Source organism: Rutilus rutilus (assembly GCF_951802725.1).
Source record: "Rutilus rutilus genome assembly, chromosome: 19".
Taxonomy (NCBI): domain Eukaryota; kingdom Metazoa; phylum Chordata; class Actinopteri; order Cypriniformes; family Leuciscidae; genus Rutilus; species Rutilus rutilus.
This window is the reverse complement of record NC_140232.1, coordinates 19,200,434-19,226,838: the sequence shown is the minus strand read 5'-3', so window position 1 is coordinate 19,226,838 and position 26,405 is coordinate 19,200,434. Positions and strand designations below refer to the sequence as shown.

General features: G+C 38.6%; 1 protein-coding gene across 2 annotated transcripts in view; it reads left to right on the top strand.

Annotated features, from left to right (window-relative positions):
- ptch1 (patched 1) overlaps positions 1–26,405 on the top strand; it is a 53,928-nt gene that overhangs the window by 3,949 nt on the left and 23,574 nt on the right. For both annotated transcript variants that reach the window (XM_084388890.1, XM_084388889.1), the window contains exons 3-12: positions 13,823–14,012; positions 14,242–14,311; positions 14,419–14,510; positions 16,549–16,747; positions 16,906–17,027; positions 18,027–18,174; positions 20,397–20,528; positions 21,828–21,983; positions 22,324–22,422; positions 25,412–25,537. In XM_084388890.1, the coding sequence (XP_084245016.1) occupies positions 13,823–14,012; positions 14,242–14,311; positions 14,419–14,510; positions 16,549–16,747; positions 16,906–17,027; positions 18,027–18,174; positions 20,397–20,528; positions 21,828–21,983; positions 22,324–22,422; positions 25,412–25,537 (1,334 nt within the window). The remainder of the gene's footprint in view (positions 1–13,822; positions 14,013–14,241; positions 14,312–14,418; positions 14,511–16,548; positions 16,748–16,905; positions 17,028–18,026; positions 18,175–20,396; positions 20,529–21,827; positions 21,984–22,323; positions 22,423–25,411; positions 25,538–26,405) is intronic.

Here is a 26,405-nt window from a genome sequence, read left to right as displayed (position 1 = left end):
GCCCTCCCTCGTAAAACAATATTACTTCATAGAAAACGAGTGAGTTTTACACTAATTGAGCTCATATTTAGTATAATATGACTGGTATATTGTTTTTATACTGTAAATTACTTTTGAGGAGGCACTGCCTCCCTTGGAGTTGCAAAACTGCTAAGTCTGTTTGCCACTTCATGGCTTTAAATGATAACTAAATATAGCAAATAAAATTACCCACGACTAATATATATTGTGGCCAAAAGTGATGTCTGTTCTAGGAAAATATATACAAATATATAAATATACAAATATATAATATAATTTATATCAAATAAAGAGACCAAAATTGTATGGATATAATTTTTGGCCACACTTTCTACAAAGAATTTATTATTTAACACATGCAAAAACGAAAGAGAACCAACAAATTACAAAATATTAATGACTGCCTATGTTGTTAATGTATGATTTTTCAACTTTTTGTTTTTCTATGCATTTTGTTTTGTTTTTTACCAAATAAGTGTTTTGTTCTTCCCTCATATTAAAAAAAAAAAAAAAGTTAAATATATTTTGATGGTTTACTTAGATTTTTTCATTAAAAACAGATATCCCCTCTTGACAGCAATTTTGGCTACTACACACACACACATTTATATTTATTTATATACTATGTCAATTGCATAAAAGGTGTTTTGAGGTATTTGTATTTGCATTTTTGAGATAAACTAGAGAAGGTAATATAAAAAAATTTGGTCTATTTTCTTTTACTTGACTAATTTGTCCTTTAGCAGACACCTTTTTTTTTTTTTTTTTTACCCAGTGCACCTTACACTATAGTTCCAGTTCCCCTAGAGCAGCTTAAGTCATTGCTTATAGGCTACTATAATGGAGTGGGTGCAGTAGCAACCTAGACCCTAAAACCTCAGTCTACCCCTCAGTTAGAGAAAAATGTTTGCGGTAATGCTAGATACGTTAAGTAAATACTTAAGCTGAGTGTCAGTAATCTTTAGTAATTATTCTCAACATTAAAGTCATTTTTGTTAAATCGAACGTGAACCTTATCACAAACACCTTACCCAGAGCTTTATCCTCTCTCTCTTCAGGGCTTTATTTTTGTTGCTCACTTCCACATTTCCTTTCCAAAAAGTGCAGGAGGTTTGCAGATGAAGTATGACAGTCGGTTGCTGGACACACACTCACTCACACCTCAGTTGTTCCCATGTCGAAGCACATGACAGCTTCCAGATGCAGTAACATCGAGACCTGTTTGTTTAGATTAAACTCCACAGCTGAGGGATAGATTAGTTCTGGTTGGCCAGGTTCTGCGCTGGGAGATGTCGGCCCAGCGTCCATTAAGATGCATGTTTATGTTTCGTTTGGAACAGTCTTTTGCTAGCGACCTCCAAATGACCCTTCGTTGAAGCTGTGTCTCTTACTCTCCCTGAATTTCAGCTTGAATGGGATTCAGTGTGATCTCATGTTGGCTTTCATCACTTGCCATTGAGGGCTGTTACGCTCCAACCATTATAATTTGTTTGGTTGCTCTACAGATTTTCAGCGTTACATGATTGATGTAGATAATGTTGCCATAGCTTTTCAATTCACTGGCTGTATCCTCTCACTGATCTGATATGAATGTAGCTTTGATGTTTTGGACTCTAATTTTTGAAGTTGTGGAGACTTGTGGACCTCTAGCAGAGTGACTTCTTCAGGTCCACAAAAAATATATATTTAAGTGTGTGTGTGTGTATATAAACTCAAAATAATGGCTTTTTAAGCAAATTTGCTGTTATTGTATAGCTAAAAAAAAAAAAAAAGAAGAGTTGAAGATAAAATGAGTAGCCATCTTTTTTGCTTTTCAAGATCACAGCCTCCAAGTTTTTTTTTTTTTTTTACGAAAATACCAGCACCGCCTGAATTTAATTAAAACAGTTTCACGTAAACATTCGCCTTCCTGTACGCCTTCCCCTCCTGGCCGCTTTTGAGAAGGACCGCTCTCGCAGTGAAATCATTGAAATATCAGGGTTCGGGTTGTCCCATTCTCTCGTGCAGGGGGTAGGAGGAGTAGCATGAGGCTCGGGGCCACAAGGCTGTGTCCCTCAGGACCTGAGGTCATCGAGTGGAGACTCCGCTATTTAAAAGCTCATCGGATCCTGGCTACATGACCCGGGTGCAGAGTGAGGGGTTCCAGCTAACGCCAACCATGATGAGAGAAGGTTTACTATACTAGCCCTCCTGTGGAAGAAGAGCTTGATCGATTTAAAGGCATTTAATGATTAATTTAACCAGCAAGATGTTTTTATACACCCAGCAGGGGGCAGTGTAAATTTATTAGATCAGTGATCAATGTGCAGTAAATCTGGGTATTATGGAAGACACTTGTCCTTTTAGTGCAAATTTGAGTTTTATGTTAACTTTATCAAGTTTTTCAGTGTTTTATGAGTAGAGCCATTTTATTATGCTCTTTTCAGATGTTTACTCCTGCCGGGGTTTTTTTGGATATAAAGTGTAGGCTGAGAATGCCTTTACATTCAACAGGTGTGGACATATTGACAAATCTCTTTTGGTTTTCCAGTGAAAACATGAGGATGATTAAGAGTTAGCAGTGTGTAGGAGTGTATAACCTGCAGTTCATGTTAGGAAGAAGTTCTCTTCTACTATGAAGGAAGTAGTTGAAGAATGTGACCTTCCTGCTTTGTGGTGAAGAGATCAGGATCTAGTGGAATTCTCCCTGTTTAGATGTGCTCAGGAAGGCTTGGACACACATGGCTTAACTGTAAGGGATGTATGCAGAGCACTAGGGGTGGGCGATATGGCCAAAATCTTTTATCACGATATGAGTAATTTTATTTCATGATAACAATATATATATCACAATATAGTTATTTTTGCTATAAATAAGGTTTAATCATTGAAATTCATCATGAATCATCATTTTCAATATCACAAAAAACTAACACTAGCCTAAGTAAAAAAAAAAAAACTCTCAAGCTTACTGAAGACAAGTTAACAGTGATAAAGAAAGAGCAAAGAAACTAATTACAAGCATATAGGAAAACAAACTACAATAGAACAAAGACACAAATGAAATAGACCCACCTGAAAAACTTCAAGCACTAGATTAGAAATAAGAAATACTACATAAAATGTATAATCACATAAAAAAAACAATATGTAGACTTTATTGTTTAAATTAAATATACATTTCTTATTACAGTTACAAAAGTGATTCAGTCGAGGTGCAGTGAGAGATTTTCTCTTATTTGTTGTTTGATTAGCATTAATAATGTCAGCAGGTAAATTTGGATGCTGTCACTTTAAGACCGACTGCACGTATCCGTTATACCATGCGTTATCTTTCTCAGCCATAGACTTCTCAACTAATTACGTTCACTTAAGACATAAATTACTGTGTTTACTTGCAAATAGGCTACATGGTCACTTTGACACGTAGGTTTGTGTATTCAGTCGTCCAAGCCCAATTAGGCGGAAAAAAGCATTTAGTTCAGTTCTCACGCGCTTTATTAATGTGCGCTCGTCTCTCAGTCAGCTGAGAAATTAGTTGTATTTCGCTGCTAATTGCACTTTAAAGGGGCTATATGCAACTTTTCCCCCAAAATAAACGTAACAATAGCCTTTTTATTTGACCATTTATGACTCAAACATCTCCTGATGAGCATACTGACACCTTGTCAGCTCACAGTGGGTGCACCTATAAGCCTGTATCCTATTTTCTGTCGGGTCGGATTTTTCGCGCGCTGTCTGCGGATGTGACGTCAAGCGCGTTCATGTTAAACGTTTCAGATCACTCTGCCACCACCGCTAGTCAGCAAACAAACTTAGTTTCTCAAACAATATATGTATTTGACTGTTCTTACCTCTGTAAACATAATGTTGACTTCTTTGCAGCGGATGACTTGTGAAGTGTGCACGTAGGAGAGCGAGCATAAAGGAAGAGCAGTTCCGTTTTTTGGCCACAGGTGTCAGTCGCGAGTTTAAATTTCAGAAAATCCCATATAGCCCCTTTAACGTTATAAAATAACATGTTTTTAAACCGCATCGTTTAAAAACGCATGTAAACGACAAGCTTTCGTTACCGTGCAGCACAGCAAAGTCACATGAGCGTAACCGCGATAGAGACGATAGTCCAAAATCTCTACCAGTTGACAAATTTGTGTCTACCAGTATATAGCCCACCACTACTCTGAGCTAGTGAAACCAACGCATGCAAAATCGGAGGTAAAATTTAAAATAAAATAAAAAACCGCTCCAGATATACACTTTTTGAAATAATATATTTATTTAAAAATGTATCATTAACATAACAGTCATTTAAATGTAGCCTTTGTAAGAATATAAAAACAATATGTAAACAACTAACGTTAGGCTAGTATTTCCAAGTCCTAGTCTTGCACATCCCTAGTGGATACTGTAATATTCTGGTTTCTTTCTCAAATGTAACTGTGAGATTTTTGCCTGTTTTCTCCACCAGGTGAAAGTTGTATGTCTGATTGCTTAGAAAAGTAAAACTGCATTGTATTTTAAACAATTCACACAGTTTGAGGGGCCTATTCATGTCAGTAGCACATACAGTGCAGGACAACTTGCATGACAAAGCAGTTTACAATGTAGCAAATTCCTCTGATTATCGTATTTTGGCACTTGACTGTCCCTAGATTTGGCCCGTTTTCTATTGTAACTATGGGAATTTTGCCTGTTTTCTCCACCAAGTGAAAGCTGATAACTAAAAGTGCACCTCTTCTAAACTTTCCACTCAATTTGAGGTGACATTCATGTCTGTTGCACAAATAGCGTGAAGATTAAAACTGTTTGTTTAATACTTTGCAGAAACATATGTTTGATTTTCGTATTTTACACTGTCTATAAATCATGATTTCTTCAGCGGCAGCCTCAACAGTTTTAAAACTGACGCAAGTGTGTGGAAGACAGATACGAATGGAGCAACTCCCATCCACAACCAGCATCCTGACACATCTCCAATTCCTGTGTTTATATTCTGCATACCTCCACTCCGTGTTATTCAAAAAACAGAGACACCAAAATGACGGAAAAGACTCATGCTTTCTCTCTCTCTCGCTCTCTCCTACTCCCCTTCCCCTCTCTTTTCTTCCGAAAGCTTTCACTGCCCTTCAGTCCGTCCCCCCCCCCGTTCTCCGCTCCTCACACTGACACCCCCCTCCTCCCCCTTCACTTGGGAGTCCATCCCTGGGATGCCAGATGTATTACAGAGTGAAGCGCAGCAATGTAAACACTGAGTCCTGCCATGGATGCCGGGTGGTCTGGCCCTCCCCCTCTCCACCCTCCCTGTCTCTGTGGCCGAGGGGCGGAGGAGTTCAGCGAAAGAGAGGGGGAGGGGAGCGTAGTAGCTGAAGTGTTATTTGTGTTTTGGTTAGAGCGGCCGTTTTTCTGCAATCTGCTGCTTCGGTTAATGGGCCAAGATACTACGAAGTTCAGCCTACATCTTGACCAGTTTCCTTCTTGTTCTTTGGGAACAGTTTAGTAAACTTGTAGTGAAAATTAAAACTTGCCTTAAAACATGCCTTTAAAGCCTAGTTAACCTGCAAGAAGTGTTCGATATTTTGCTTTATCGGCAACCAAGGAAAGGAAATTGATCTCTGTTGAGTGTTTTTAGGCTGATAAAATTGGTTTGCATGTGATTGTAAAACCATAGTAGAAATATATCTGTTGCAGCTTTTTGCATATTATTGATTTGAGTAGACTTATTATTAGGGTTGGGAATCGAAATAGATTTTCCGGTTCCACCAAACGATTCCGATTCCGGTTCCCATTCAGTAAAAATTATTTAAAACAACTAATAAACACTAGTAGTAAGGGAAAAATGCACAATCCTTTATGTGTTTATTTCTTATACTTGTCAAATGAGTTTAACAGACTGGTAATGTCAACAAATTCAACATATTATTTAGCAATTAATGCAAAAATAATTCATTTTTCTGATGGAAAATAAAAATTTCTGCATTTTCTAGGAGAATTTGGGACCTGCAGTGGAGAATACCCTCTCAGAAAGGGTATAATATGCTTGAACACACATGTACCGTATGATCCAGACAGGTGAAACTGATTTTTTTTTAAATCGGTTTGAATGATTGATTCATAAAGACTTCACTTATTTCATTACTGGATGAATCGGCGCTCTAGCGGTTAATAAACAGAACTGCATGCGGAAGAACATTGTAGCCGGAGCTATTTCTCTCTGTATGTCTATGACGAGTCACGCAGGTACTGGGATACTCCTCAGCTGTGAAAACGCTTATTACAGGCTTACCGTAGTGATTCAGGATAAGACGAAAACACGGTTTGAAAAAAGGCATTCATGATGTTCTCGCTCATTATATAAAATTTGTAAATTCTGAACCAGAAAAAAGTTACGGACTGCAGCTTTAACAGTCGTTTTTATGAATGTTTTGAAGCATCAGATGTTGCCTAATCGATACACTCATTGTTTGAAGTGACTTTCAAAAGGTGATTTACTCTATTTTGGTTGCTACCGTAGACATCAGTGTTTATACTCGAACAATAAACTTTTATCTTAGTACTTCTGTGATCATTTGAATATTTGTAACATAGAAATATCGATACTGTGTGGTTGAAAAGACTGTGACAGTAAAGCTGTTTCATAATATATATTGACAACTGCCCTTTCTGGGTCAGCGATAGCGCAAACAGATTTGAATGTTCCGGTGTGAAGTTTTTGTCATTTAGGAATAAGATTGTGTGGGTGTTTGAATCGAGATCTTTTAAAGATGAATCGTGCAGCTCTACTGTCTTTACACTCTCTCTCTGAGAGAGTAGCGCAAGGGCTTTTCAGTGCATTCATTACTATTTTAATATTCATGAGAATATTCATATTCTATTAAAGGATAAGCTTTCAGCAATTCACCCACACATCGCACCAGAACCGTTTTTGGAACCGAAACTTCGGAATTTCGCACGGTTCCGGTATTTTAAAAAAACACAAACGGTTCTGGATAAGAACCGATTCTCGGTTCCCAACCCTACTTATTATATTAGCTAACTTGGATTATTGGTAGTCATATCAATTTTTTTTACTGCAGACACCTGTAATCAGCCAATCAGACACCAGTATTCCAGAGAGTTATTTATTTTAAAACCCTGACTAACTGGAAATGTCCCAGTGATATCTTATTTTGCTGGAGCTCACCGAATGTTTGGGTAGGTGTGCACACTGATCCCCCAACCTCAAGTGTGCACAAACTCACACACACACACACACACACACACACACACACACACTTTTCCTAATGCTTTTTGTTGCAGTGCGATCCAGTTCATTTGAATAGTTTTTTCTTAAGGCAAGGGACTTGAATGAAGCCAGCAACGTGGAAAAATCTACCCATTCAGGCCCCTCTGAATGTACATCTCTGGATTGCAGTAAGCTGTATTTGTAGGCAGCGGACTGCTAAATACATCCATTTTTCGTGGAGCAGATCTGGACAGGTGATTAGCATAATTAGAGGAGAGCTGGCCATACATATGGTAATGCGGTGTGGAGTAAATGGCAGCTGCGGTGTAAAATTTGTGTCAGGGGTCGAACAGGCTGCTTGGGGGCATTGTGCTACAGCTGCGGGTCAGGGACTCTCTCTCTCCCTCACTTTTTCTTTTTCTCTCACTTTCACTTTCCCTCTTTCCCACCCATCGTATCTCCTCTGCGAAAGGTGGATAAGTGCATGGTGAAGGTCAATGTATGGAGCCACTGCAGGGCTTTGCTCTATTTGTGGATATGCTACCTAATTTTATCGCTATTAAAACTGACGTCTAGAAATGGCAGTATTATTTTTCTTCAACCCAAACGAAATGTAATAAATACTTTGAAGGCAGCTTTCTGGTTTAGATGTGAGCTTAGCAGTCAGCGGCATGTCGAAACTGGTGCGTCGTTGATGAGGCTGTTTGTGGTGCGCTACAGTTTGTGCCTGGATTTGTGCACGTTGTGCGAGGGAGAGAGTTCATGCCGCTATGACCCTGTGCAGAAACTTCCGTGCGACCACAGGGGGTCTCTCTGAGTTGGAGTCTAATCCAGCTAATCCCGCCTGCAACACAGTCATAAAAAGTTCCTCCCTGTGCCGGCATTGCCACACACAGCACCCCCCCCCCCCCCCCCCCCCAATCTAAAAAAGCTGCCATAAGCCACACCATCCCATCATGCAGCGACCCCAGCAACCGTTCTTCCCGGCCCTCCAGCCGAGTGATTGGCGTAGTCGGCGGGATGAAGTGGTGGGTGGTAGGGGAGCTTGCAGTAGTGTGGAGTTATGTCATGATCTTCAAGGGGTTGGGTGCAGTGGTTTTGGCTGTGGTTGAGGGGGGGGGGGTGTGGGTGGGATGTTTCTTTTGTACCAAACCCCTCACACCCCTCAGAAACAGGCCACTCAAAAGCCACTCTGCAGCTGAATGGCGAGAATAGTAATGCGCTTGAAAACTCTGGGCAATGGGAGAGTCCTTGCAATGGCAGCTCCCCCTGTTTGTGAAAGGGAGGTTCAAGGGTTAATGTTATGCAACAAACTGAATGGGCCCAGTGGAGGCACCAACACACACTGACATGCACACCAGATTCACTGGCTTTCCTGCTGCACCCCTTGCATACCTGTGGGTTAGACAATATGGATGGTTTTGGTTTTACATGTAAAGTCCTCTCTGCTGTCTAAAGTACCTACATATTAGTTAGTGAAAGTGATTATCTGATTTGTTTATAGGTGTCTCAGTTGCTGCACATTTTAGCGTTTTTAATACCTGGTTAAAGCATAGCGTTCATGCCATGTTGTAATTACTGTGATTGCGAGATGGCAACATGTGGCGTTCCCGGAGCTGTTCATGTCCTCAGACTTGGATTTATGCATTTCTGTGGCAACACTATCAACGGGCGAAATGATACTGCAGCAGTCAGGTGGTACAAGTCAGAACTCTCTAAGTTGTTTACATTCATTATTATTGTAATGTTATGTGCTTTGAGACACGTGATGCTTTGCAGACTCTCCGGTTCATGTGTTTTGGAGGAGGAGTGGCCTTGGAGACGCTCTGAAGGGAGGATGGGATCTAATGCTTTCAAAGCTATCTTGAAGTTGCTAGCCTTTATAAAACCACACCTAGCTTTAATGTTATGTCTTTTTTGCTTACATGTGTAGTATACAAATAATAAGCTGCTTTATTACAGCTTTTCTTGGGGAACATTTCATCAGATAAACAGAGCTGATTCTGATTTTCATAGAGATAATTTCTAGAAATCATTAAAAAAAAAAACTTTTATCACAACAAATATTTGTTTTGAATCTGTATACTTTACATTGTCATATATGCTGTCATATTGAGTTAGATATGACTTGTGATTCAAGATCCACTCTGATTCAGAAAGTGAGTTGTTAGATTAATTCCAATAGATAACTCATGAGTTCAAGTTTGATTCATTTGAGATTTTGACTGGTTTGTTAAAAAGAGTAATAACGGAATATGCACTGGTTCTCGATTCCCAAGTTTCCCAACCTTGAATTTTTTTTTTTTCAATTGATTAATGCATATTCGATAATGTGGTCAAGAAAATAGTTTTTCACAAGGCTTCGTCAGGACCGCATTCTTGCAATGCATGAAGTAGAGCATACACAATATTTTAAGATGAACCTCTCTGGTTTTCAACTGCTTTAACTAGTGTCCTCACTCACATAATTAGATGCTGCTTTATATAATACATTTCCTCTTATAAATTATGATACCATTTGGTTCATTGGTCCATCGGGGCAGATTACTTTCTCACCTCAACCGAACCGCCCCAGAGTTTGTTTTCAATCAGGCCGAGAACACCTCATTCAGGTGTGGATCCAAGCGCGGTTGCTGTGTTCATATTTGCCTAAACAAAACGAAGGGAGAAAACGCACCAGGTTCCGAAACAAGCCAGGTGTGAAAGCGGCCTTGATCTCCCAGGAATATATCTACACCTGTCCTGCTGTCCATGTCGATACAGTTTATGGGCTTTTAGTTTTTATAGTTTTGATGCACAGGATTAGACAATCATGCTGTTTTTTAAAAGACCATAAAACACACCTGCAGTCATGTTTGAATGAATTCACCTCTTGTTCTCTGTCATTCTTTCTCGTTCACATTTTCTTTTGGTGTTAATTTCACACCTGAGGCAAGGCCATTTGTGACCCCAGAACCTATGCGTCTCTGGAGGGGTGTTGAATTCTCCAGAGTTCAGGTCATAATATGACGTTTCCAGCAATATTGAAGTCTTTCTCTGTGAAGTGAGCGACATGCATTGTTATAGTTCCTTCCTGTTGCCTCTGTAGGACATACATCAGAGGAGCCATTCATGACATGTAGGTGACCCAATGCATGGTAATCCAGAGTGGAGACTTTTCTGATTGAAAGCTGACATCTGAGGCTGTTTCATCTCCAAAACATGTTGGTGATCCCAGGGCCTCAAAATCAGGAACATGCTAAGCTTGTTAGGGATATAATCAACCTGGTCCCAATAATCATGTTGAAGTAAAGCTCAGGCTCGCTTGAAGCTGCAATTAATGAGGGATATTATAAACATGCCCCAAAACAAGATCAGATGTACATTTGGGCTCAGGAAAAAAGAAATCCATTGCTTTCTCAGAATGCTTCTAGACATTTCCCTCTTTCTCAGCCTTTTTCACTGGCAGGGTGGTCTGCCCTTAGAAAAAACCATGGATATTTTCAACTTTAATACAATTACAATGGTTTGAAAATATTCAACGTATGTCTGTCTCGTGAATTGAAAACCATTTTTAAATTGGATTATAGCTTATAAGTTGTTACAGATTGCTTTACACAGCCCTTCCTCCAGAGCTCGAGTAGGTTAATGAGAATTTTTTTTTTTTTTTTGCTTTAGTTATCAGGCATGTTGTGTTTTTGAAGTTTTAGTGGTTTTGAGGGGGGAAATAGTAAAAAAAAGCTGAATTGGTTGCTAATTGTTTTATTTTTTGTTGTTTTATGCTTGCTTATGCTGCGTGAAATTGAGACCATTCTCACATGTTCAGAGTGTGGAAAAATTGTGAAGAGCCTAAAGCCCAATTTATACTTCTGCGTTGAACTGACGCCGTAGCTACATCTTAGGCTTTGTGTTGCGCGCGTACCCTGACGTGCACCTCTCCAAAAATGTAACAACGCGTCAATTCTACGCAAACGCAAGTGCTGTGATTGGTCTGCTCCCTTGGGTTTCACATGCTCCCTCTGCATGTGTAATTGCACGTCAACGTGGACAACGACGCAGAACTATAAATGAAAACCAACGTGTAGTCTACAGCGTAGCGGCTACGGCGTAGGTCCGACGCATAAGTATAAATCAGCCTTAAGTCTTGTTGCCACACACAACTAGGTGGGAGAGGACTTTGTTTAAAACCTGCTAGTGTAACTTCTTCAGAAAAACATTGGTAATTGCTAACATATGATTCTGACTTAATTTTTCTTTGTTCATGTCCAGGGTTTTTCCTGGGTCAAAAATGACTTTGGTGGTGGATGAACACGGTCATCCCCACACGCACACACACACAGTACAAAGTACCCTACCCATGTGAACTGCGAGCCCAGTACTGACAATAAATCTAAAATAAATTAAATAAATGCAAAGAAACAGTTTGTAATATTAACTTATCCTATTTATTCATAAAAAAAAAAAAAAATCACTCTCAAGACATCGAATTGTTCTAACTTCTAAGCACTTTGATTTATGATCTATTTAAAATCTGTACATTTAGGCTATATGTAAAAAGTCACTGAGTGACTGATTTGAAAAGATAATAATGTAATCAAATGAATAACAACAAACAATAATAAGTAATAAAAATGAACAACAAAATTACACATTACATAGAAGTGGCAGATCTATTATTTTGACTTTACATGCACAGATCATTTGACCCGGCCATTTCTATGGTTATCACTGTCAGTCGGGTTCAATCGCACATTTAAATCCAGAAACTTTCCAATGTGTTGTTAGTAGCATGAAAAAATATATATCATAGCCTATACAGAAAGCGAGCAAAGATTGTTGCCATTATAATGAAGCTGTCAATTATAACGGCAGGTACACAAAGCTGCAATCGATGAAGCTGCCTACTCTGTGCAATGAATTATTGATATTTTGTTTATACTTTTTGGGTTATAATGAAAGGATTCACAAGTGTGCAGAACTCGCGCTGAACAAAACTCTGCTGTTTTGAGTGGTGTTGAGCGTATTCAGACCAAACTTAAATGCATCTGATTGTTATTGCGTTCACTCACTCAACAGATATGTCTGTGATTGGCTACAAAGCTCAACGCTACAAAAACACGTTGTAAATAGTAGGGGTGGCACGGTTCACAAAACCCACGGTTCGGTTCGTATCACGGTTTTAGGGTCACGGTTTTCGGTTCTGTACGGTTCTTGTTGTTATTTTTTTAACAATACTTACAATTTACCTTCAATACTTCAAAGTAAAATAGTTGACCATAAATGAACCCTCCTCCCTGCTTCAACATCTCAGAAGAGCTTCAGAATCATGCAACCTGCCATCCGAAACACATCACACCATTATATGATTTGCTTGATTACGTTACAAGGAATTGACAGATTGCCTGACTGCACCAGACTGTATTATTACCTGGTTCAGAGTAACTGTGAAGTCCTTGTGAACCGTGTTGCCTGCTTCTCTAGGGTGCTTGATCCTGGAAATGGAGAAGTCTTCTATTTTCGAAGGTCAGGTAGAGAGCGCGTGAAGAATCGACAGCTTTGAGAGGCGGACTTGGACGGTGTTCAGCAAGACGCTTTGAAAGGCTGCTTTTGTAGCTGTGAGGGTTTTCTGTTCCTGTTGGAGCTTAGGTGTGCCACACAACGACTCCACTGCCCCAATGCAATAAAGAAGCCAAGGCGCTTACACACACGTGTGCGCATGCAAACGCACTTGCACACACACTCATAATTCATAAGCCTGGATTTGAAGGCTGTGAAGAAGACTGCAGGTGTTAAAGGGTGCACTGAAAGGCATTTTGAAGTCAAGTTAACAGGACAGATGGGAGCCTGTACATGTGTTAGCTTTTCCTTTCATCGAGGCTGGAAGATATGATTGATTGCAGTGAGACTGTGCTTGACCCTGTGTGACGGAAGTGAAAGTTATGATTGTTTGTGACTGAGTGACTTTTCATCATGCTTCTCTGTTTCTTGTAGGTTTTTCAACTGCTTGTTGATGGTAATAAGTTTATAAACAAGTAAATTAATAAATTTAAGTTGTCAGCTTGGTGAATTGAGTGTGATGAGCTTAAAAAGATTGCACTGCGAAATAATGCAGAGAAAACGCATCTTTTTATTTAGCTGTCTTCACTGACTCTGAGTCAGTGTTTTTAATGAATTTAATCACATTGATGTTTCGCTTAATGAACTAAATATATCCAAATTAGCATCTGACTCACCCACTGAACTCCACATCATTACATTGTCATCTTTAACCTAAAATACATTTAGATTTGAATAAAAATCTAAATATTTAACTCAATTTTATTGTGAATATTGAAATTAATTATAAATAAGTGAAACATTTACATGTAATTATGTTGTTTCGTAATTAAAACAAATAAAAATTATGTAGTTACTTAGGACCAATTTGCTCATTTGGTGGTGGACAAAAATAACAACAACAGCAAAAAAGCAGCATACTATACTTTTTCATTATTTTCTGACATTGAGCTGTTGAATTCGAAGGAACATTTCATGCTCCTAGACTTATAAATAAAAGTACTAAATTGTTGTAGAGCCTCATCTGAGTCTTCTTTTCCATCTCTTTTCATTTCCATTTCCTAGTGGGTGGCAGGGTGAGTCAGGAACTCAAGTACACGCGGCAGAAGATCGGAGAGGAGGCCATGTTTAGTCCTCAGCTCATGATACAGACGCCACGACAGGAAGGTACTAACATTCTGACCGTGGAGGCGCTAAAGCAGCACCTCGACTCCGCCATAAAGGCCAGCAGAGTGCACGTTTACATGTACAACAGGTAATGGCACAACAGCCTCTGCAGAGTTTTTTTTATTATTGGGTAGTTGACACACAGTATGTCAATGGACCTTTTATTTATTTTATGTTTAAAATTGTGAATGTGTATATTTTCCTATTTGTATGAAGTCCTATAAACGATCACTATTTCTTTTAAATTTTCTTTTTCTTTTCAATCATAGTAGTGCACAAAATTACAGTATATCTAATTTCCACCGTTGCATTTTCAGGCAATGGAAATTGGAACATTTATGCTACAAAGCAGGAGAACATTATACAGAAAACAATTATGTGGACCAGGTAAGGAATAATGCTCATCTTTTTAAAATGACATTTTAGTAGAAATATTTGAACTTCAGAGGAGGACCAAAAAGCTTGTGAAAGTAATAGCACATGTACCTTTTCAGATTATAGAGAATCTGCACCCATGTCTGATCATCACTCCTCTGGACTGCTTCTGGGAAGGTGCTAAGCTACATTCAGGAATGGTCTACCTCCCGTAAGTTACACACACCTTTCTGTATTTCATTGGAGCTTGTAATTGACTGTCCAGTCTGACTCTGCAAATCAAGTTGATTTGCCAGAAAGGCCATTTTCATACAGTAAACACTTTGCTGACATGTCCTTCCTGTGAATAGAGCCATGTTGAAAAAAACAAACAAGCAAACTAAATTTAAAGGAAAAAGTTTTCCAATCCAATTAAGAGTGGTGGTTAAAAGTGGATTTTACCATGTTTATTTGATAAATTACCTCTTTAGGGGTCAAACCTAAATCAAACCTAAACAGGAAGTTAAATGAGAGTAGAGTCATTTGCACTCTTTGTAAGGTGAAATTTAATAATCAATGAAGCTCAACAAGTCTGATATCATCTACGAGTTAAATGCTATAATTTATAGAAATGTTAATGCAAACACCAGCGGAAAATGAATGCGCAGAGCATGGAAGCGTCAAAAACTATTTGCATTATGCTTGTAAGATTAAGTCCATGAAGTGCAGGAAAGATTGTTTTATTACTGAATCAAGTTCTGTGATTTTGATTCAGTTTGAGAATTAGATCATCTATATTTTTGCATGAATCAGATGAGTACATAGGGATGTTGCATAAAGAATATATTTTTTAAAACATTACATTAATCACTATATTTTAATCGAATGACAGCCCTAAGTGGTGCTTCACAGTCTCCAGTGGGGTTTTCTGAAGGCCTTCATTGTAATGTTGAACCGCTCGAGGCCTCACACTTCTGCTGCTAATGGCTCCTTGCAACAGTTACACTCAGTGGACAACCACCAAGTCTGCAAAAGTTTTTCTGCCCCCCTCCCTCTTTCCCTCCATCATGGATGTAAATAAGGATTTTACTGTGTTCTGGTTGGGGGACTTGGAATAATGACTCAAGCCTGGTTAGGCACATACAATGTGGTCTGAACCACCGCAGGCCTGCCAGAAGAGAAAGACAGAGGGGCGAGCAGAAGAAAACACATACAGAAAAAAGGAAAGAATGAAAGCAAGAGGGAGAAATGAGAGAAAGATGGTGCAGGGACAGAAAGGCGGAGCTGGTTTGACAGAGGGAGGCTTAGAGAATCAGTCAACGGAGCGGTGGAAGTGGATGGGTGATGGAAAGTGGGAGGGTGAACTCGGTCCGAGGAAGGCCGTCTGAGGATAGAGTCAAACATACGGGCGGGACGGGAGACCGGGTGAAGACACAGCAAGAGAAAGAGGGTCTTGAAAAAAAACAACTGAGACGAGATGGCAAGCAAAGTATGGGAGGTTTGTGAAACTGCTGCGTTGGGCTGTTAGTTGTGGGGAGATGCCAGGCCCTGAGCGGGATCACCCGGCACGGCAGTATAATTAGAGGGGATAAAGATCAGATGAGCGGATTGATTCCATTTTCTCAAAGCTGTTATTATGGAGGCAGGCTGAAATCCAATCCCAACTACATTTGTGCTGCCACCGCTGTGACGTGCAGCATCCATCAATTCCTAAGCCTTCGGAATTCCATCCAGTCACCCTTCCTCCGCTCCCCGTAGTTGTGCCGTACCACTTTAAGCACGTCCAACATCCCGTAAGCAGGGATCCATGGTTAAACATGCACTGTTTATTTAAGTTATTTTAACAAATTATTTAACACGAAATAAATGACATTTTAAAATATATTAAAATAGAAGAGTGTTATTTTAAATTGTAAAAATATTTCACAATATTACAGTTTTTTTAAGTTTACTGTTTTTCCCCCCCATCAAATACATGCAACCTTGGTAAACGCAAATCTTACCGCAATGAGTGCCGCATTATAAAAACAATGCTAGTTTTTAAACAATGGGCTAATCTTAAGAAATTTGGGAGTGGAAAAGGCATGTCAAGGGTACTCTGTGTTTATGTTAGCAACTTTCTATGGGAGTTAATGTGCCTATAACCCTGCCTTCTATTCAATTCCGTTGTACATCATCTAACACACTTTAAGGCTGTAATGTGTGAGTGCCATAATGTGAATGCCCCCTTAGGTTCGCATCAATAAAATGGTTTCTTTTTTTTCACACAGTGGCAAACCCCTAGTGCAGTGGACCAACTTTGATCCGATGGGATTCATTGCTGAGCTGAAGATGCTAAAAAATCCGGCGGACATCTGGGAGGAGATTCTGGTCAAAGCAGAGGTGGGCCATGGCTACATGGATCGCCCCTGCCTGAATCCTGCGGACCCTGACTGCCCATTGTCAGCTCCCAACAAGAACATGACACGGGTGGGTTCAGCATACAAAGGATGCCATAGAGCAATAGCTAAAAATCATTGTTGGATCTCTTTTTTCCCAGTCATAGGCTATAGCTTAAGATACATAATTAAAGCAAAGTTGTTTTGCATCTTGAGTGTGTCTGATTTATGATCTGTCATCATCTTAAGCCTTTTGACGTGGCTCATGTTCTGACTGGTGGCTGCTATGGGCTTTCCAAAAAGTACATGCACTGGCAGGAGGAGCTTATCGTAGGTGGGACCAAGAAGAACGACAGCGGCAAACTTCTGAGGTAAGAGACCAATTTGGGATTTAAACACTGATGGCATTCATAGAAATAAATGTATCGTAATGTATTTGAATTGTAAAGGGGATAAACAATCGTGAAAACCATAGAGGATGTGCAAAAGGAAATAAAGGAAGCGTGTAAAGTGTGTCTTTAAATATGTTAGCAGTGCAATTTGAGGCCATTTTGGGCATTACATAGCAGTGGAAAAAAATATCAATTTGTCTTACACACTCTTACAGTATGAGGTTTGTTTTTTGTTTCTTGGCAGTTTGTAATCATTAGTAAACTGCATATTAGTATTCATTCCCACAGACTGAGGAAGCCCACACCTTTTACTCTATTTTTTTATGTTTTTTTCAGACCTCTTTAGGTCTTGAGTGGGGACAGAATTCAGCATCCATATTATGAGAGAACATTGTCACAAATCCCAAAAATGTTAATTCGCTGCAGTGGTGGTGGCGGAAAAATATTCTCAAGTGGCTCTGGAATCGTCCACTACGATTTCTAGGAATCTTTTCACTCCCTTGTGGCTTTCTGAAAAGAGAAAGTCAAGGGTTTTTTTCATTCAAGAAGTGTTCATTGAACAATAGCAGGTTGACAGTCCACTTGAGGGAGTCTGTACTCTACAGTTGGAGAAGTCTGAGCTCGTCTGTGGAGCAAAGTGACAGACCGCTGTATTTCAGCATGTTAGTGCTTCTTTTCATGTTTTTTCATCCCCAAGAAATGACAGACAAGGTTAAGACTGTTTTTAAGCAGCATCCATTATCACTTCATTCCCCCCAAGAAATTGAGCTTTAACAGCATGCTAAATAACCAATAAAGCGAACACCCATCGAGCGATTTGTTTTGAAATTGGGCCACACGTTGCACCGAGGACAACGCACTACAAAGTTGTGTGCTGACCGTTTAATGTCACCACAACTTTTTGTATATGAAACGCTTGGTCAGTTTATACCATACATTCAGCTCAACATTTTGTTCTCTTTTCACTCTTCCTCAAAGTGCACAGGCTCTTCAGACCATGTTCCAACTCATGACCCCAAAGCAGATGTACGAGCACTTGAAGGTCTACGATGAAGTCTCACACATCAACTGGAATGAGGACAAAGCAGCTGCCGTACTAGAGGCCTGGCAAAGGAGATACTCTGAGGTACATGCACGTCTCTCACCGCGAATCACCTCACGGAAAGGATGTAAAAATGCTCTGTTGATGTCCAGACTTCAGTCTACTTTAGTGGAGACATTTACAGTGACTTTTTCTGCTTTAGTGTTTTTAGTAATTCATCCTTTCATCGGGTTTTACTTTGCCTAAAACTGGATCTTGTTATGAACCGTTTAGGGGGCCCGTGGCTATTCATTCCTTCAGTCCAACTTTGTGTTTCCTGGAAAATACACTCACATACATGTACTCATGCAGTGTGAAGGCATTCGTCTTTAGTCATAAGTAATGCATACATTCCAAAGGCGCTGTGTCTCTTGAGGTTAGGACCCAGCTGTTTAAGTGCAGTCCTTCAAAGGCATAGACTTCCTTTTTTTTCCTTTTTCATACTTTAAACGCTCAGGTTAAGTGTGAACTTGGAAAAACGGGGCACATCTGTAAGGTCAGGAAAGGTCACGATGGGACACTGTAGAAATGTGCACAATAAACCATTCACATGTATTTGATGTGCAATGTTGTGACACTGAAAACATCTAGAGGTATTTCGGTCCTGTCTGTTTTAGAAATCAACACTTTACATTAAGGTTAAATTTGTTAACATTAGTTAATGCATTAGGTGTCATGAACTAACAATGAACAACCTTTTTTCAGCATTTATAATTTTTTTAATTTTGAACAAATGTGAATTAACAAATGAACAATAGTTTATTTATAAATGAACATTTTACAGAAAATATTAATATGGTTCAATTTGTTAACAATAATGCGTTAGATGTCAAACTAGCAATGGACAACATTTTTACAGCATTTATTAAAACTGCATAGTGTCAATGTTTACATTTACATATAACATTTTAAAATGTATAAATTAATGAATGTACTATTAACAAACATGAATTAAATTAACAATAGTATATACAGTATAACAAACTTTATGTGGGCTCTCGACGCACTGATCGCACATTTCAGTACATTCATGTGGTCCTGTGAAATATTCGCAGCTTGATATGTCTAAAATGAAAACAAGCTCTAAAAAGCTCTTTGCTGTTGCACTGTACACATACTGTACACTGGATGCGTTTTTTTTTCTTTTCTTTTCATGTGTGCTTTCATATGCATAAATGTATGTATTATTTGGGCTCCTTATATAATTTGGTTATTAGGTGTCCTTTTGATGTCTCCAAGTGTCCTTTTTTGGAAAGACACGCAAATTTACCTTGAAAAAAGCTTGCAGAAAATACAGTTTTGTAAGAAGCATCCTTTAATCTGATAGTTTACTTTGCTGGATATAGCAAATGATGACTAAATAAGCACGCTAAACAAGATAAACAATGTATGCTTAATTCCATGATAAGTATGTGATTAATCGTGAATAATCGCACCCTTTTGTGCTATTAATTGCATACTTATCGTAAAAATAAATAAATATTGACAGCCCTAGTTTATAATATATCATTTTTTTAGACAACTAGTCGTTAACAACTTGTAATTGTTAACTTGTTACTTGTCCAACATTAAAATTATGCATCATTAAATGCTGTCAAATTATTGTTCATTGTTAAGTCATCTAATGCATTAACTAATGTTTACAAATCATTTTAGCATGCTTTTGATAAGAGATTTGCTCATTTAATATGGAATGACTGCATTACAACACAGCTAGTTTTTGCTAGTGATTGGTGTCCATTGCAGAATCCCCCTCTTGGTATGGTGGCCCCACCACTTGTGTGTGTGTGTGTGTGTGTTTTAGCATGCGTGTGGTATCTGTGTGTGTGTGTGTGTGTGTGTTTGACAGGACCGTCTGGAACGCATTAACCCGCTCAGCACACAATCTCTTTCACAGCTGCCGTCCCATTGGTGGTTTGTGTGTGACATCATCTGGTCTCTGTTTTGTCAGCCCTGACCTTCGCTTGGCATAGGGTTTCCTTTTAGTGCGTGTGTGTGCAGGGCTGAACGTGTGTGTTTGTGGATGTGAGTGCGTGTGGTTTTAGGGGGTGGGGCTGTGATTTTCATTTCTTGGATAATTGTGCTGTTGAAACATTTGTGGGACTGTGATTTCCACTTTATTTAATTAGCTTCATTCGCCAGAGGGAAAATACAAAACAAGGAAAAGATGAGCAGTGAAAAAATGATAGAAAGGGTGTCAATGAATCGAAGATAAACAACATGAAATAATTTTTTTTTTTTCTTCCTTCCGTCCTGTGTGTCCTCAGGCCGTCCAGCAGAGTGTGTCTGCAAATTCGTCTCAGAAAGTTCTCACGTTCACCACCACCACCCTCGAAGACATTCTTAAGTCCTTCTCTGATGTCAGCGTGATCCGTATCGCCAGTGGCTACCTCCTAATGGTAAACTCACTCACACATCTCCAGTTCTATCTTGAAGAGCTTTAGTTTTATCTAGACTAAAAGACTCCTTTTATGTTCCGGTTAAAGCACAACCTCATTCACTACATTCTGCGTTACACATTTTAACCTAAGTACCCACCCGAGTCTTTGAATAATCGTGGAATATGCCTCATTTTGATGTTAACTACATTTTAAGGTAATTTCACACCAAAACTGGTGTAACTAAATAGCAAGAAAATACAAAACCTCTTGCTGTTCTTTGAGCATCCCACAAAAAGCGTGGTGTTTATAAGTCTCTGTCCCTTGTGAAATATAGCATACTTTTAAAAAGTATAGACAGAAATTAATATACTGATAAGTATTTATTGTAAACTAAAATATACTTTACTGTAATTTCTATTGACATTTGTATGTAATTTATTTAAATATATTTGTAATAGCACCTTTTTAATGAAGTTGCAATTCAGTAAATATTAATAAAAAATATATTAACTTTAAATGTAATTAAATAACACACTGCGGTTACAAAGTTACAAAATTACGATTTTGAGAAGTACTTTACATATGCTTTAGTATGATAGTCAACGTGTACATAAGTGTATTTTAAAGCACGACCAAAGATATTAAAACATAATGATTTAAAATGTAATGTGTTAAGAATCATAGTCATGAAAGTGTACTTTTTAAGATTTGGGCACTTCTTTTTCACAAGTTGGATACAATTAAAAATAGTCCAGCTTAAAAAAATGCATCTTGAGACCCCTGTAGTCTTTTCCATTATGTTGCAACTCCCATCTAGTTGTTTTAATGTAAATGCCCCCAAAGAAATGTGTCCAGTCGTGGTCAGATGAGCCCCAAACAAGCAAAAATTGTACAGAAATTCTTTAAATAATCCAATTAGTCAACTGGTTGATGCTATTGCCAAGCAGATAACTACTCATGCAGTTGCTGAGAGTTTGAATGTACTTTTACAGTAACTGTTCATATATAATTGTCTGTCCATCTCTCTCGTCTACAAGTGTCTAAAGGTAAAAAAAATGTTTAGAAAAAATTGACCTAGCCTAAGATTCAATTGATCGACTGATCATTGATCAATATTGAGACACATTTTAAAACCTTGTCATGAAAGTTTTTTCATGTTGAAAATTCAGACTTGGTGTGTATAGGCCTAGTGTTATGTTACATGCAGCTTGCCAGTGCATGCCTGACCCTGCTGTGCCGTGACCGCACTCATGAGAACGGCACTGCGGTAACGTGATAATGTCAGATTAACGCTATAGCTGTGTTATCTGTGTGCAGCTTGCCTATGCGTGTCTGACCATGCTGCGGTGGGACTGCGCCAAGTCTCAGGGGGCGGTCGGGCTGGCCGGAGTGTTGCTGGTCACTCTTTCTGTCGCCGCTGGACTGGGACTCTGCTCGCTTTTGGGCATCTCCTTTAACGCCGCTACCACACAGGTACATCGCATGAACAACAGTTGATGTTCACACAAAACACATTCATTCCGCTGTGCTACTTTTCCAATCTTTTTCAATGCAGACGCTATCTTTAACCATAGCACTCGCATCTTTTGCAGCGTCTCGCACATGACACGGCATTCTAAAAACGTGGCGCTCAAGTTAAAAGAAGTCCAACTTTCAAATAATGCATCTCAAGACCTTGCATCTTCTTTTCTTTTTTCCACTGACCAGCGTCTTTTGCTGTTAAAACATTTCTGTGTGAACTAGCCCTAAGATGTTACAGTACCTACTGTGTACTTTATATGTAGCATGCTTTTCTGTTTTGATGTGCGTAAAGGTATTGCCGTTCCTGGCCCTTGGTGTAGGGGTGGATGATGTCTTTCTCCTGGCTCATGCTTTCAGCGAGACCGGCCAGAACAAGAGGATTCCATTCGAGGTGTGTTATCTCATTCCACACGTCCTGAAAAACAGGGAACACTACTAAACAACTACTGTTTTCTCCTGTGACAGACCCTCAGAAACACACAGTGACTACACATCCAAAGATAGTGTCAAGACAAGGCAGTCAGTTCAGAAATGAGGGAGCTAGTATGTTATCAGGGGAAGAGGGTATATCTGAGCGTACCCTCATGTTATCACTTACATAAAGGAATGTGTGTGTACCTGCCCCGACCTGTGATGTAACTTCAAAAACACTAGCACGCTTTGATCTGCTGAGGGCCAATGAACAATGTCACAACACTGATAAAAAAAAAATACTACCATTGTCTGTTTTGGTTTCTTTTGTTTTTTTAGTTTTTTCATGTTCATTCCATTGTATTTTATAACATACTTTGAAGTAACAAATGAATACCATGGAATAAATATGTAATATTTTCGTATTGTATAAATATTTGTATAATATCTATTAAATCTGATATAATGTAATCATTAAATAAAAATGTTTATGCAATATTATATTGCATTATATTATAATAATGGTGTATTATCTATTAGTTTATTTATTTTTTAACCATATGTATATATAGTACTGTGCAAAAGTCTTAGGCACGTTAGTATTTTCTCCCAAAAAACTGGTTTTAAGTCAGTTATTTATATCTTTTGCAGTTGTGTGTCAGTAAGAGATATCAGTTTACATTTTCATGCACTGTTGCCATTAATTGAAATATATATATATATATATATATATATAATGACACCAATTTCCATTTTACAAATCTTAAGTGCACAAAATATAAAATGCACACTTACTAAAAGCAATAGTAAAGGATTCGTTAAACTGATTTAAAAAGAAAAAAACTGATTAAAACTATTTTTGAACGATTCATTAAAAGAACCAGATCATTAGAGTAATTTGTTCTGCAGTACAGTCTTTTTAATACTTCATACTTTTACACATACTTTTGGTCTTTTTAGTTTATCAAAATACCATGGTATTATCATCTGATATCATCACTTTTCCATGGTATTGCCACAGTACTTTTTGTGTAAATCTTTATTCAGTTTCTGTATAGCCATTACTTGCACATATGTTAAGGATTTGAGTTGTTAGTTTTGCCTGCAAAACTTGATTGGACAATGGCTATCTTATGTGTTTGTGATCTGTTTTTTTAGTAAATTTATTTATGTGCTTTCGTCTATCTGTCTGTCAGGGGTATCTTTGTTTAGCTTTCGTGTGCGTGTACGCGTGGTGGTGTATGAGAGGTGATTTAGATTACTCTACTCTAATGCAGACGGCTGAGTTCAGGCATGTATTTGCTTGTGTTTATGTGAGATTGCACAGCGTGCAGCGACACTTTTGTGTGGAAAGTAAACAGTTCCCCTGTGGGAGGAGAGAGAGTGCAGAGCCCTCCTGTCTTAAAGCTCTCTGTGTGTGGTCCTGCACGTCCTCAGACACCACAGAAATACTTTCCCTCTTTCTTTCCTTCTCCTCATCTCTACCTCTGTGTGTCCAGAGATGGGGTTTTGAACTGTTTCTTTTGCGCCTCGTATCCTGAATGGCTTTGAAACGAGGAGAGAGTGCTTATCCTAACAAGAAACGAGCCAATCGTGTTTCTGCACCATGGGCTTCTTTGTTTAAAATGATATTGATGGAAAATATTTCTGTGCGAGTGAGGGATAATGAAAAGGGAGGGAAATGAATCTGTTTTTGCCTTTTTCCTCTCTCCAAAAAAATCCACATAATAGCGGGGCAAGAAAGGAAAGCTTTTCATCAGAAGTTGAGCTCATTAAGTTGTCACGGCAATTTGTTTGATTATCAGCTCTCTTCGATTTTAAACTTCAGCACGCTTAAATGCAAGTTACACCTTAAGTCATAATGTGTCTGTCAGTGATTAAAGGTGATTTTTTTTTTCTTTCAGTTTCTGTTCTGCTATCGTCTGAATTGTTATTTGCGAAAGTAATCGAGGCCCGAGAGTGACAATAAATGATTTATTTTTAATTGGAGCTTTGTCTTACACTTAGAATATCAAGAACTGCACCTACTTTCATTTTTGATAATTGTATAACAAAATAAAATGTATATTTTTTATGTATTTATCATAAATTTCTAGTTAAACTCATTTATTTCTATTCTACTGAAATTCACTCAATCGAGCTGAGAATATAATTGTTCAAAACACCACATTCAGATGAAAAATAAATGAGTAAAAGTTCACGGAATATTACAGTTTTTAATAAGTTTACACTAAACATAATTTTTATATCATATGACAAGATATTAATAAATGCTTTATTTTAATTTAATTTGTCTTAAAATAAGCCGTACAGAATACACTCAGAACATCTAGAGCTGCACATACCCCCATATTTGGTATATAACTAATTAAATAAATTGAATAATAAATAAAATAGATTAAACAATTTATTGTCATTTCCAGTTAAACTGAATTATATCTATTGTACTAAATCCAAACTCGAAGCACAATTAGATGAAAGAATAATAAGTGACAAAGTTCGCATGTACATCACAGTTTTTAATAAATCTACTCTAAACATAACAAATGTCAACGTTATCACGAGCCAGATGTCAGTCATCTTCCTAGATCAGCCGTCTAAACTAAACCGCCTCAGACTAGCTGCAAAAACAGTACTCGCATTGGTATTGATGTCAAACTGTGCACACATTAATATAATACTCCCCATGTTTACATGTTATTACATATTCAGCAACTTGGTAATGACATCGTTACTCATTTCACATGCCAGTCATAACAGAGGTCATTTATGTATAGTAGTCTGAGGTACAGTAGCAAAAACAGCCAGTTTTTAATTCTCAGGGTCAGAATTAAAAATGGACATGAAAAGCTAATATACAACACTTTTTGGTGCAAGAAATCTTGATTAGTGGACTCCAGGGGGAAGAATACAATTCTTGCAGTGGATTTGTTGACAGTGTGATGTTACTTTCTGTCTTTTTCCCTCAGGACCGCACTGGTGAATGTCTGAAGAGGACTGGGGCTAGTGTGGCCTTGACCTCCATCAGTAATGTCACAGCGTTTTTCATGGCCGCCCTTATTCCAATCCCAGCACTCCGAGCCTTCTCCTTACAGGTTTGTGTGTGTGTGTTTTTTCCATCTTCTTAAACAGGAATGCAGTTCAAATTGCTTGTCTGTAGCAATTGTGTGTTTGTTTATATTACCAATGGATGTTTGCTGAAATTTCCCATGTCCATACCTGCTCTTTCTTTGTGTATGTGCGTGTGTTCCAAACCTTCATTGACTCCAGATTTCTCCACGTGACTTTTATTGATTTCATTCATCAAACCAAGCGTGTGACAGGTTGAGGGAGCTGGTGTGGCCCGTAACCCCCCCTACGGCGTGTGATTAGTGGTATGGCCCCCTAAGTGTGCAGATTGTGGGCATGTAACTCAATCTGGGAGTGGGGGTGGGTCTCACGGATTGTTGTTCCACACATCTGCGGTTTATTTATGACCGCAAGGCTGTGGAAGTGACATTGCAAAGAGGCTGAGCAGGAGATCTGCCCACAAACTGTTCCTGACTTAAATCAGGATAAAGAGACTGTCGAATGAAAATTCTGTCATCATTTACTCACCCTCATGTCGTTCCAAACCTATAACTCTTTTTCTTTTGTGGGGAAAGAAAAGGAGATATTCTGAAGGCTGTGGACTGGAGAATTCAGTCTTCAAAAAAGAACTGAAAAGCAACTCTAAGGCCTGTTCACACCAACACAAATGTTCGGCATGAAAGTTCAGTTAGAACAATGCATAGAAAACATCAGGATGAAGGAAAATTAAGGAAAATGCAATTTTCTGACAGTAGGTGGCACTTATAGAAAAGCAGAAATACTGCATTGATTCCATACTAATATTCGTGTCAGTCTAAACAGTAGGAATGTGCCTCGAAGCCAAATACCGTGTTCGGAAAGGAAATGACACATTCTACCGAGCCGTCAGTCATC